General features: G+C 46.3%; 1 protein-coding gene across 1 annotated transcript in view; it reads left to right on the top strand.

The window, feature by feature from the left end:
* Positions 1-11317, top strand: part of GRIK3 (glutamate ionotropic receptor kainate type subunit 3) — a 123603-nt gene extending 112286 nt beyond the window's left edge. The window contains exons 14-16 of the mRNA XM_056333310.1: positions 5375-5597; positions 5833-6083; positions 7154-11317. Of these exons, the coding sequence (XP_056189285.1) occupies positions 5375-5597; positions 5833-6083; positions 7154-7348 (669 nt within the window). The 3' untranslated portion in view covers positions 7349-11317. The remainder of the gene's footprint in view (positions 1-5374; positions 5598-5832; positions 6084-7153) is intronic.
* Positions 11318-13196: the final 1879 nt, after the last annotated feature.

Genomic DNA, 13196 nt, shown 5'->3' with positions numbered 1-13196 from the left:
TTACTATTGTTGTTTGGAGATGAATTCTCAGGCATGTTCCCTCTGACAAATGTTTTGATTACTGGAGCAGTGAGAGCACTCATGCAGGGTGCCATGTTCACTCGTCCTTTGTGTACAGAGAAGTACAGGAGAGCCAGAATTTTTCCCACCCCTCAACGAAGTCTTTGCCAAACATCTGGGCAAACCCCACGGTGGTTTCAGAACGACTGCTCCGCCAGCACCACCTTCACGGGGACGCCTGTCAAACAGCACAAAGGTCTGGGGGACAGAGCCGTGGGCACCTCCAGCCTCTGCTGAGGGTCCGCACTCCCTCTGCATGGGGGGGGACTGAAGGAACGGCGAAGCGCACAAGTCTTCACATCACCTTCCTCTGCTCAAGCAGGGTTATCAGCAGAGACAGCCCCATGCAGGCTGTACGGCCATGGCTCTTGGAAAGCTCCTGGAGATATGGAGGTCAAGTCCTCCTGCTGTTGGCTGAACAGACCGGCACTGCTGGAACAAAACACTGACAGCAGCATCCCAACTAGGATCTCACTCACCTGGGGGGTTATTCACTAGGACTTAACCCACATTGCTGCCTTGCTCTGGTGTGAGTGTCCCACAGAGTAGTTCTCCTCACATTAGGAACTCACTCCTCCACTTCTCCATGTTAAAGAAGCTTCAAACCACACACACCAACCCCTCAAATCCACTGTGGCCATCACTGTCCTTAGCTGGATCTCATCTGGGTCTGTGGCCCTCCCAGCACCTGGGAGGTCTGACAAAGCAGAATCGAGGGCTGCAGGAGGAGAGCACCATCCCAAGAACTAATCTTAGGGAACAATGGGAAACAGGAGGAAGAGGAAGGCAAGCGCCTTGCAGCTGTTCCCTGGCATGGCCCCCAGGCACTAACCAGTTTCCTGCCTGTGGTCAGGCTGACCGAGGCTTTATGCAGAGCTCACCGAAGACGCCGCACGAGTTTCCAACTGATCCAAGCCAACAGGCACCTCTGGGGCAGACCCACAGCCAGCGACCTTTTTCCACAAAGGTTTTTGCCTGTGCCGCTGAGCTAACCAGTACAGCAACAGGAAGCAGAAGAGAGCTTTACCAACCATATTGCCAGATTTTGACTTCATGAAAAGAACTTTTAAGAAGCTATTTATTCCCTGGTAATGCAGATCGAGTTACAGGAATAAACACAGATCAATTAATTTAGGAACAGCATCTAGTGTACATTATAAATCAAGCCAGAAATCCTTCACGTCTTGCAAAGGGTGTTGTCTCTCTGAACAAATGCCAGGTTTAACGTGCAGTTTGGCGTATGGGTGTGAGAGTGTGTGTATGTGTGTACATATATATATATTCACTTGTACAGAAATGTTAAATCCTAAAGAGTAAGTATCTTCAGTTGGTGAAAATCAATTTATTTTTTCGTACAGGCTGGAATTGAAAATCTTAAGCCTTAAAGTTACTTTCTTGCCAATTTCACTGATAAAAAAGCATATATGTCTTGGCAAGATGCCTTGTAGTGGCTTCTCTAAACTATTCCATTAATTTATTTGGGTGACTGGTCTTGAAGCATTGGTTATTAAAGGTAGCTTCTGAGCTGTGACTCTGAAGAATGAATTCAGAGGCATTTTCAGTGTCATTGCAATTGCTGCATTCAGAGGGGCTGGTACTCAGATTTTCATACATGCATCTCATTTAGCACTAATGCAGGGGTTTATTAAGATGCAAAGGACAGTGGACGAGATTCCGATGTCTTTTATCCCGACCAAAATGAGAAGCTCCACTCACATGAGTCGGTGGTGTAAGCAGGAGAGACAGCTGCAGTGTTCAGCAGCATTAAACTATCGCCTTTGTTTATTAGTAATGATCTCCATCATTCCTAACATTCTGGAGCTCCCAACCCAACTCTGGAACTTCCCTGCCAGGAAGAAGTCAGTGTCAGGCCATTTATCTTAATGCTTCAGAGCAACCAAGAAGTTCCTCTCCATCTACCTTTGGCAGCAAAGCAAAGTTATCATTGAGGGGGAGCTGGGGACCCTACAGAGGATGCAGGGGCACAGGAGGGTCTCTCTGCCTGCCACCAACTCAGATATTTTTTTTTTATGCAGCCCATAAAAGTAAATGGAGAGGAAATTTGCACCTAGCCACAGCACGACAAATATCAGATCAAACCAGTAACTAACCCCAGTAAGGATTTTTAAAGGTAAATTACTTAAGCTGTAAAATCAGAGGTCTGCCAAAATAAACAGGACGTGCACACTCACACAAAAAAACTGTCCAGCAAAACAAACACAATTTATGTGCATTCTTTACTGACTATAAATTGCTACTAACGTGTTTTCACTTATTTGAATGCTGTGTTCTCAGGTGACATCATCCAAATTTCCATAAATAAGCAACCACCTTTGCAGTACAGCTGAAGTGTTCTGGGAGAAGCAAGTGGAGAAAGGAATGACTTTTCCTCTAATAGGAAAAAATGTATAGTGGCTGAATTAGGTGTGCGCTGGAGCACTGTACATTCCTCACCACGGTTACTCCTGCAATTTCTGATTGATGACTGCTCTCACAATGACTGACAATAGCTTCTAAATTGGACTTCTAACAAGTAGTCCAGTCTATCAAACTGCTAGTGCTGTGCTGAGAATTACAGTTGGTGAATTTTCACTTGGAAAAGGAGCGTCCTTATCTCATGTTAGCAAAGTTAAAGAAACTAACAGGAAATAAATTCCCAGTGAGGAGGTGACAGGTTTGTGGACTATGGGAAGAGCCTGAGAATGCCTTGACCAGAGCCACATGTCGAGCCACCCTGTCCACACGGAGGGCCTGAGCTGCCCTCCCCGAAGGAGCTACCCCAGCCTTCCCTTTGGGGGAGAGGAGGCCATTGCAACAGCAGCGTGTGGCTGTGGGGGGACAGCCCTGCTCTGCCGAAGGAGCCCTGTGCTGCTGGGTCTCTCTTTCAGCTGTTTATTAGGCACAAGCAAGCAGCGACAGGGAGCTCTGGCCTCACGGTGAGCCCTCGCCCAGGCATGCTCCAGCCAGAGAGGGTGCTCGCCCTGCCATGGGTGCCCCCCGCCCCTGCCAGTGATGCCCAGAGTGGGGCTGGGAGCAGTGCAGCCAGAGCCGAGAAAGCTGGGCCCCTCCTGGCATTTCAAAACACAATCAAGTCCTTTCAGCTGGTCAGAAGCAGTGATTTAAGAAGAGAAAAGTGTTTTTTCTCTTCCAGGGAGCCCTGTCTCATGTAATTTAAGTTGCCTGAAGAGCTACAATGCCTCATGCAAGTCCTATTAGCTTCACTAAATGCAGTCTATTGATTTTTTTGCCAGTTTATTTTGCTCTATGCTTTAAACAACATCAGTGTTCTCCCAGTTTAAGAGCTCTGTGTCAACACCCAAGGAGCATTAAATGCAGGAAGAGGAGAGAAAGGGAGAGCCAGTGAACCCAGAGGCCTCTGATGTGAACTATATAAATGTTAAACAAGTCCTTATCAGCAAGCCAAGTATGCTATTCATTTCAATTATCCATTGTAATGCACAGATATTTAATAATCCTTTTGGAGGCTACATTCTTGCTGCTCTTTGAGGTTTGATAGATGCCACAAATCTACCTTACAGGCACTGGTCCAGATATTCAAGTGAGGGAGATTATCCTGCCTCTTGAATGAAGTTTGCTCTGGCACATCCACTACTGAACGTTCATCAAGTGGATTATAACAAGCATGAGCTTTAACTGAGAAGAAATGAGTCCATGGAAATTTCAGTCAGGAGAATGAGCCCACGGGGTCAAAGACAGCGGAACAGCCTTTGGCATTGCACTACACTAACCAACTTTGGGGTGTCCACGTTTTGCCTAACCTTTGTTAAACATGCTGAAAAAGAAGGAGGTGGACAGGCAAAACATTTGAAATATAAAGCGTTATGGGGGACTTTTTTTTTCTTCGCTAATTTACCCTTATTTATAGTGGTTTTTTTATCAGAAGAACCTATGCTGCTGCATTTTGAGTGATACTGAAAAAATGAGGGGGAGATGAGATAGCAGTAGTTGGGATGGGATGGGGCTCCATCTCCTGCTTTCTTACGGAAGGACAGAGCCCTGAAACTGAGATAAACGACAGCTAAACCAGAAAGCGACCTTCTGCTGCAGCAACTCCTCATGCAGCTGCAGGTGAGCAGTCAGCCTTAATCAAGGCAAAGCACAAAGACTTATCAGCCCCTCCAACTTATCAGCCAGCTTCAGGCTCTTGCTAAGTAGTGCTGTGGAGGAGGGAGGTTTTGGCTGACTAAACTGCCTCTTATAAAATAAAGTGGCAAAAAGACGTCGAGGAAAAACAAGAAATTAGGCAGAAGAATGGCACATAAAGGAGCAGACAGCAGCACTAATGCAAGCCTCAATATCCAGGTGCTTTTCCAGAGCTTGAGTGGATGTATAGAGCTGGTTTGACAAGAGCTACATTCACCCACGGGAACAGTGTCCAGAGAAGGGGACACTTTAAGAGAAAGTGGATGTACCTTTCCTGGGGAGTCTTTTAGACTAAAGCCAGTTACGTCTTTTGTGACAACCTACACAGAGACAATTCAGAAGGTGGTTGTAGATAAAAGCTATATTTCAAATATTACAGAAAGACATAAAATAACCGTATTTCTTCTCACCCAACACATTTTTTAGAAGGAAAAATCATTCACATGAATAGTAAGCTAGAAAACATATTCTTCCTTTTTTGACAGAACGCCTGCTGATAGAGAAAGAATATCCATGTTTATTTTTTGCCGTAAGACAATCTTCTTGAATATTTCTATGCCTCTGTTTATGTGGATACGTTAAATTTGTTTGGCAGTTGCACATATCTCAGAGGAAACATGTTCCTTGCAATGCTTGAGGAAAGACAAAAATATAATAGAGCATATGCAATAGAGAAAAACATGCCCTCTGAAATGTTCTCTGTCTTCTCTCATTGTGAAGAAACATTACAAGATAACCAAAATTCTGGTTAGGAAACTAATACAGTTAAACAGATATGCCAATAGCCTGTCACACTAGCAAGTTCTGCAGGGCATCAAGGCAGGGTCTTGCTGGACCTCACGGAAGGAAAAGGATGGTTTGATTCCACCTACAGGATAAGGTCTCTGGAGCAGTGCCTCTTTTTGCTGAGCATCTGCACAACGTGAAGTGTGCTGGAACCTTTGTCTCTTTTATGGCAACATGAAGCCAAACAATGTTGGACAGTGAAAACAGAGAGATATTTAAGACAAGGTCAAATTGGTAATAGTTCCATTGTGCGATCTGTTCTCAAACTGGTATTATTATTTACTGAAAAGATACTAGGTTTCAGCAAATGGATTAATTCTTATTTTTTGGGGGGTGGGGGGGGTGGTGTGTATCATTCTTCCAGAAATCCAAAATTTCCACATTTGAAAAAATGTGGGCTTTCATGAGCAGCAAACCCACAGCACTTGTTAAAAACAACGAGGAAGGAATCCAGCGAACCCTCACAGCTGATTATGCTCTGCTGATGGAGTCAACCACCATCGAATACATCACCCAGAGGAACTGCAACCTGACTCAGATTGGGGGACTCATCGACTCCAAAGGCTACGGGATTGGTACTCCCATGGGTAAGCAACAGCGGTGGGGTTTCTGTAGGTACCCCGGAGGGGGGCTAGTTAACACAAACAACAGATGTGATTAAGATAATCTGCTCCCAACAGCAAATTTCCACATAACAAGGCTTACACTGCCTGCCTGTTGAAAAGAGGTCTCAACAACCCTGCTTAATGCAGACACGTTCCCTACTTTGTGTGATTTTTGTCCTACTTTCCCTCTGTGTGTAATGGTGTTCCCCCTCCCCAGGGTCACCGTACAGGGACAAGATCACCATTGCCATCCTCCAGCTCCAGGAGGAGGACAAGCTCCACGTAATGAAGGAGAAGTGGTGGCGAGGGAATGGCTGTCCTGAGGATGAGAACAAGGAGGCCAGTGCTCTGGGCATCCAAAACATTGGTGGGATTTTCATCGTTTTGGCAGCAGGCTTGGTGCTGTCCGTCTTCGTGGCCATGGTGGAGTTTATCTACAAATTGCGCAAAACAGCGGAGCGTGAGCAGGTACTGATTTCCTCCGTTTCCCTACACCACCATTAGCCCAGCCGTTGAGGATTTCGCACACTGACCCCAGAGGCAGGCAGGGAGACAGGCAGAGGGATTCAGCCCTGCCTCTGCTGCCTGGAGATCCAAGCGCCTGCAGCCCAAGGGCTGAAATGCAGCACCCTCAAAATGCCATCCCCCAAGGCTCATTGCTCTGTCCCCCTCTGACAGCCTCAAGTCAGGGGGGCAAATCATGTCTGCTCTGGTCAGGGTCATCTGCTGCTGCAGTAACTAGACTAGTAAACATCTGTAGGGTAATTTTGAGCAAGCAAGCACATAAGTAATGAAAATAAGGATGGAGGTCCCTGGGAGGGGCCTTTCTGAGCTGTTATATCCACTCGCCACTATCATATACAATCGTGTCTCATATACTAGGCGCAATGCATACATGCATGAAGTCTCCTTCTCTTCTCCCCACTCCCATTCAAAAAGCCTCAAGGAACTGATCAGGGTCCACCAGGGAGCCTCATATTACCTTAATCAACTTTTTACAACACTTATACAAACAGCCCATCCCACCCGCAGTGGCTGATTAGTGCTCATGAAATGAGATGACTGCTTTTATGTTTTTCCCTCTTCCTTGTGTGTCATGGTACTCTAAGTGGAAAGTGCGTTTGTGTACATGACCAGAAATCAAAGCAAGCTGCCCACGTGGTGGACTAGATAGATGAAGGAAAACTGCCCACTAGCAAGCCCAGCAGGATTCGATAGCCCTCTGACTCCCAGCACATAAATCTGCCAGCCCCCCAGCAGGGATCACACAAAGCACCAGCACTCCAACAGCCGCCTGTAGCTCTGCCTTTCTGCAGGATTTAGTGCATCAAAGGTACAATTCTTGCCAAAGGAGAGAGGGGTCAACCAGATGCCTGTGCTTCACTGAAGTCCCACTAAGCACAGCTGATGCCTTAAACGCAGCCTAAACCTCGTGCTTGCCCTCTGCAGAGCCTAGTTTCAGCACCCTCCTGTTCACGGCGAGGTTAGCAGAACATTTTGCCAGAAGTAATGGTGCTTTTTGTCCCTGCTTTCCCCAGCGCTCCTTCTGCAGCGCCATGGCTGATGAGATCCGGTTGTCGCTCACCTGCCAGCGACGGGTGAAACACAAGCCGCAGCCACCTGTCATGGTGAAGACTGACGCCGTGATCAACATGCACACATTCAACGACCGACGGCTGCCAGGGAAGGACAACATGACCTGCAACACTGGATTGACACCTGTGTTTCCCTAGGGAATGGGAATGGGGGGGGCGGGAGGGAAGGAATTGCAGCAGACAAGGCTGGATGCACTCTTAACTAGGAGGAAAGGATTAAAAAACAAGAAAAAAAAAACAGAGAAAAAAAAAAAAGCCTGGTTTGGTTCATTTCAAGAACAAGGCCTTTACAACACAGCGTCATCAATCATCGGCATAGAAGCAAGAACTTCAAAGCACGGACTGTAACATGGGTCTTGGGGCTTTTCTGTTTTGTTTTTGTTATTTTTCATTCCTTTTTTTTAACACTTAGATCCTACAGGCCTCATGGAGTCCAAACACACTACCATCCAGGAGTCTGATGTTTACATACTGAAAACACAAGGAGGCAAAACAGAATTGAGCCAAACTGACCCTCGGTGGGTAAGGAGGAGCCCCTGAGCAAGGCTTCTTTAGCATGGCAATAAAAAGAAACACTTTGTCAGGTGCAGCGTGAGCATCTATTCCACACTGACATACACAGTACATTTAGGATACATTGTCTGGGAAAGGTATCTGTGACGCACCGTGACGGTCAAGGCTGTGCCTTCTCTCAAAGCAGCTGACAATGGCCTTTTACCTCACAGCTGTGCTGGCTGTGGCCATCCACAGCTGGAAGTCCACGTGGGGGGTGTGGTGGCAGAAGGCCAAGTAGATCCAAGACAGCTGACTACGAGGGGGCAAGTAAGCCTGAATGGAGCTGAACTCCTGGCCAGGGATGGGACAGTGCAGCGTGCATGGGAGCTACTGCCATCTCCGAGTGACACCACCCACACACCCCGTGCCAAAGCCCAGCCCAGGGTGACACCGTGATCTCCAGGTCCTCAGCTCCTTCGCTCTTTCTGCAAAGCTCGGTCTCTTTGCAAAGAAGCACGGAAAGCGGCTGAGTCCACAGGTTTCAGCAGCAGTGGGAGCAGAGCTGTTTTGGGGAGCCAAATGGTACCAGTTTCCATTAAATTCAGCAGCACTGAACTGCAGCTCTGCTGCACTCGCACTCAGACCAGGAGAGGACTGTATGTCTGGTTTAGGACTAAATGCTCTCCATGGCATCAGAGACTTGAAAGACGAAGTAAAACCAGGACTGGCCTGGGACAAGCAGCACTGTGTGAGCCAAACCTGACACCCCTCCTACTCTGCCCCATGAACCGCAGTCCCTCAGGCAGCATCTTCATGTGATTTAAGCATCACACACTACAATGTTTTTAAGAAATCTTCCATGAACTGTGTTCTTACTTTCAGGTTGCTTAACCCAGAAGGCTGGTCCTGCAGATGAATTTAGTCAGAATTACCAAAGACCCCTCTGCTGACCTAAAGTAATGCTTGAGTAACATCACTCGGCTCCACCCCTACACAGGGAACCACATAGGTGGCCGGTGGGACACTCCATGGATTAATTTGCAAAATGAAACAAATGGAAATCGCTCTGCCCACTGTAATCCAGAACATCACATGGAGTATTGCAAATGTGCTTAAAAGCTCCGAGTTAAACACTGGTGCTGAAGAAGTGAGCAACCTCCTTCCCTCGCACATGAAAGGGTGACAGTAACCTGCCACAGACTGCACTGCTGCTAGAGACCCCTCCTGCACCCACCACCTAAATCCTGGTTTAGAGGGCAGGCAGGGCAGCACAGCGATGGAGCAGGCAGCGCCCGAGCTCTGCATCCCAAAATTTCGCCTTCTGTGTCACAGGCATAGGAGGTGGCACGGCCACCGCAGGAACCTGCAGCTGAACTGACCCAGTTTGCCCTCCCCCGGCTGCAAGGCCTTTCTGGAAAGTTTATCCTCGCCCAAAGGAACAAACCTGTCTATAACTGATTTCAGATAATTTTTTTCCCACCTGTTTCTGTTTGAGGCTCAGTTAGGAAGGTTACCTTTGGAGCTGACTAGAATTAGCAAATTAGCTCAAGGGGAGATAGCTGTTCCCTCCCACCCCATCACAGAACATAATTTGTCCTTATTTTGTTTCTTCTGTGATGTAAAGAAGCAACAGTGACCCAAAATTTTTTAAAAAGGTAATTTGTCATATTCTGACTAAAGATATGCAAAGAATTTATGTTAATTTTCACCTTTTCATAGAAATCATGAAAAATTAGGGATGAAAACTGCCAACTCAATGGGCATCATATTCTTAATAGTTTTCTGACCAAATACCTACAAGCAGAGGACAGATGGGAAGTATGGGTCTACTTCCCAAAGCTAATGACATTCTTAATGCAATTCTTCACAAATCCTTAGGCTTGTCAGAGTAGTAGATTTTGGTTTCTTTGCAGATTTCTAAGCTCTTAGAGATATTTATAATTAAGGCAGAGATAAAAACAAAGCCTGAAACTGTCTTTAAATGTCCAAAGAGCAAAATACCACAGAAAATAGCATTCATTTTGCTTCATGAGATTTTTTTTTTTTAATAAATAAATATTACTAATACCATAAACCCCATTTATTCATCTTTTACACCAGTTTGATTTGATTTTACTCACAAGCATCCCAGAGTGACAGGTGAGCATCTGGAATTACCGGTGTTATCTGCCAGCAAGACCAAACCCCACAGATCGACCTTTTCCCTTCCCTCTTTGCACTGCCCATAAATCAGCCAGGAAATAGCAGCTAGCTTCATGCATCTACATTATGGTTTTATGTTTAAATCTTGACCATTAAAACGTTTAACATTTAACAACAAGAAAATGTTCTGCACCACTCAAAACAAGGGAGGAGCGGGGGGAGCTGCCTGGGACCCCTGCCCGGCAGGACCACAGGCGGCCCCTTGCCCGCTAGCTCCTGCTCACTGTGAGCCAAGGGGGTTTCAGACCCCAGCCTTCCTGCTGCAAACCAGGGGCAGCTCCACCAGAATAAGCATTAATTCAGCCTGTTGTTACACTGCTAAGCAGAGACTGGTGTTTCTCCTGTTACTGCCATTTACCCTGTGTGCTCCTTTCCTTCATCCTGGGGAGCGTGGGAGCCCATAAAGCCATGCGGTGTTTAATCACAGAGGAGGAGCAACGAGCAGCGATGTGCTGGAAGACTTCAGAAGGGGCAGACGTGATGACAAAGTCTCCAAGCCTTCTACAAGCTGTTTTGTGACCTGTTTGTGACTATCGACGACTCATGTATTAGAATTCATCTGACTTCCAACTTTGTTAAAATCAGTTCCTTTCTTCACTTGGTGGGCAGAGAGACTGAAAAAGTGAGGAGGAAATAAACTAAAAACAGGTTTGGTCTATTAAACTGTATCTAAACTGTTGTCACCTCAGTTCACTGTCTTATCACTTGCTTTTTCCTTCCAGCTCTCCTTTGAGACAGAGCAGGGGCACAGCAGGTAGCTTTGTTTGGGGTTGCTTTTCTCTTTGGACTTAACCAACAGTGTGTGTTGGGTATACAATGTCAAGATGACAGATCCACAAAGAGACAGAATATGCAAAGGGGAACCAGCTCCAGCTCTGGGCAACCACTGTTCCCCCCTTGGCGGGTGCTTCTGTGGAGCAGGATTCGGCTGGACACCAGCACGGGTGGTCTCTGGGAGGGTCGCTGCAAATGGACCCCATAGATGCTGGCAGCTCTCACCCAGTGCTCACTAACGTGAGCCCCACACAGCCAAACTGTGCGGAGACCCTGAGCCCCCCACCCAGTGACTGTGGACTGTGGGGTGCGATGGCACTTCCCTGCGTGGGCATCACTGGGGGTGCTCGGTGCTGGCCTGGCAGGAGCATTCCTGGCATCGGTGTTGCAAGCCCTCTGCTGTCCATACCTTACTTTGACATGTTTCTCAAAAAAATATTAAAAAAAGAAGAAGAAAAAAAATAAACAGAAAAGAGTAGGGGAAAAGGAAAAAAAGGTCTCCGTGACATTCAGGGGATTTTCCTTTGTGGACATGCAGAATTTCTATGAATATAGTTTTTTGTAAACATTTTGTAACAATTTTTGTTTCATAGTAACTGTGTTACTTGCTGATCATTCTAGGCTGATGTAAATAAACTTTCCAAAAAAAAAAAAACACACAAAAAGAAAAAATTCTGATTATTTTCCTTTTTAAGACACTGTGATATATCAAAGTGCACAGTTTGCTGTATGAAGTAATATGGTTTTAAATTTTAAATAAAAAATAATTTCTAGAAAATAATTAAGTTTATGCCTGTTTATACTCAACAACTCCCTTCCTTCTTGTTGAAGTTTTATACCTAAACCCAAGCTGTTAAATGACATCCCCTGTCTCTCCTGATAGTCAGCCATAAAAAGGCAGTGATTAAAAAAAAAACAATTCCCAAGTTAACCCAAACATCTCAGAAGAGAGCTGCTCGCCAGAGGGGATCTGGGCATGTTTGGAAGCTGTGATGATGAGCTTGACCACAAGCCATGGAGAGGAAGATCCCCATTTGCTTCACCTTCAGTCAGGGGGAGGTAAGACAGACAATGAGAACAGCGTAGCTCTCCCTGTCCTTGTATACCTACAGAAAGTTTGGTATCAGACAAATAATTAAGTCCAAACACTCCACAAAGAGCCATCTGCAGCAACACTCTCCCAGCATGGTTTTGCCTGGAGGCTGCGTGTGCATTTCATTAAGGAAAGGTGCCTGAGCCCGAGACCCCTCGACAAGACCGCAGGTCCCCAGTGGGCTTCAAGGTTCATAAAAGCTCTGTTTACCTGCTTTCCCTTTCGATGTAAATCAAAAATCTTATTAGCCTGATAAAAGCTGAAAGCACCCTAAAGGCCAATGTTTATTAGCCTGAAATCTTTATGACTGTGCTTTATTATATTGAGGCAGGGAGAAAATATCTGCGGTTTCCAGGATAGGACTGATGAGAGCGATCGGAGCTGTGCCATGCAAGGCTACAATAAAACAAACTCTAAAAGCAGAGGCACAGCCCTGGGGACAGCTCGCCCGGCTCCAGGCTCCTGCGGCACAGCAAGCCCTGCACTCCGGAGCCCCCCGCTGCAGAGGGGCATTGCCCTGGAAACGTGCCTGGGGTGGCGGGGCAGCATTGGCAGGCACTGTGTGCTTGCGTCTGTATTAAATAATGCCCAGAAGTTGCCATTTCCTGTGCACCGAGATCTAAAAAGGCAATTCCTTCCCATTTTAATTAATTTTAAGGGTCACCCTCATAAATCTTTCTCATCTCTATTCACTCGGGCCCCCTGAAAAACTGCAGCTTTGACACTCTTGCCGAGGAGGGACTTTCAGAGCACAGCCGAGTCTCACTTTTATATTCTGAATCCTGATCAATATGCAGAGAACATGTTCAAAAAGAAGGGGAAAAAAGGTAAAAGCAGCTGATGCCTGTGCAAAGCTGCTTCTACGTTGCTTAGCATGTGAGACCTGCTTCTGGGAACGAAATCCCTTCCCATGTGCCAAGGGTTGCAGTAAGGGAATGGCTGCTCCTGTCTGCCAAGGAAAGCACGGGGCAGGACAGGGCAGCACTGGCTGACCCTGCCCAGCAAACCTGCGGCTGTGTTAGAAATATGAGGAATTGTCAACATAAATAGTTATCATCAATAACGTGAGGCAGCAATTAACCTTGTCAGTCAACAGATCACCCTTTACCGACTGTGAACCCACCACCTCAAAGCTGCCAATCATGCTACAAATGAATAATTAATCAGACAACAGATTTCACTCACAAAAAAGGAGATCAGTTCCCTTTGACCACCAATTAGTCCCTCTGGGCAAAAGAGGGAAAAAACTGGGAAACAGTGAGAGACATATCTCTGCCCATTCTCCTACCTCCCTGTTGCATCCAGACACCTTTAGATATTTCAGATTTTCAGCTCAGCAGAGAGAACAATTCTCAGCAAAATTCCATTTTAAAGCAGTAATTGTACATCTGTGAGCAGGTGTTTTCCTGACCCTGGATGTCA

This window comes from Falco biarmicus, chromosome 3 (assembly GCF_023638135.1).
Source record: "Falco biarmicus isolate bFalBia1 chromosome 3, bFalBia1.pri, whole genome shotgun sequence".
In the NCBI taxonomy this organism is placed as follows: Eukaryota; Metazoa; Chordata; class Aves; order Falconiformes; family Falconidae; genus Falco; species Falco biarmicus.
The sequence above is the reverse complement of the archived record's forward strand: the minus strand, read 5'-3'. Positions and strand labels throughout refer to the sequence as shown.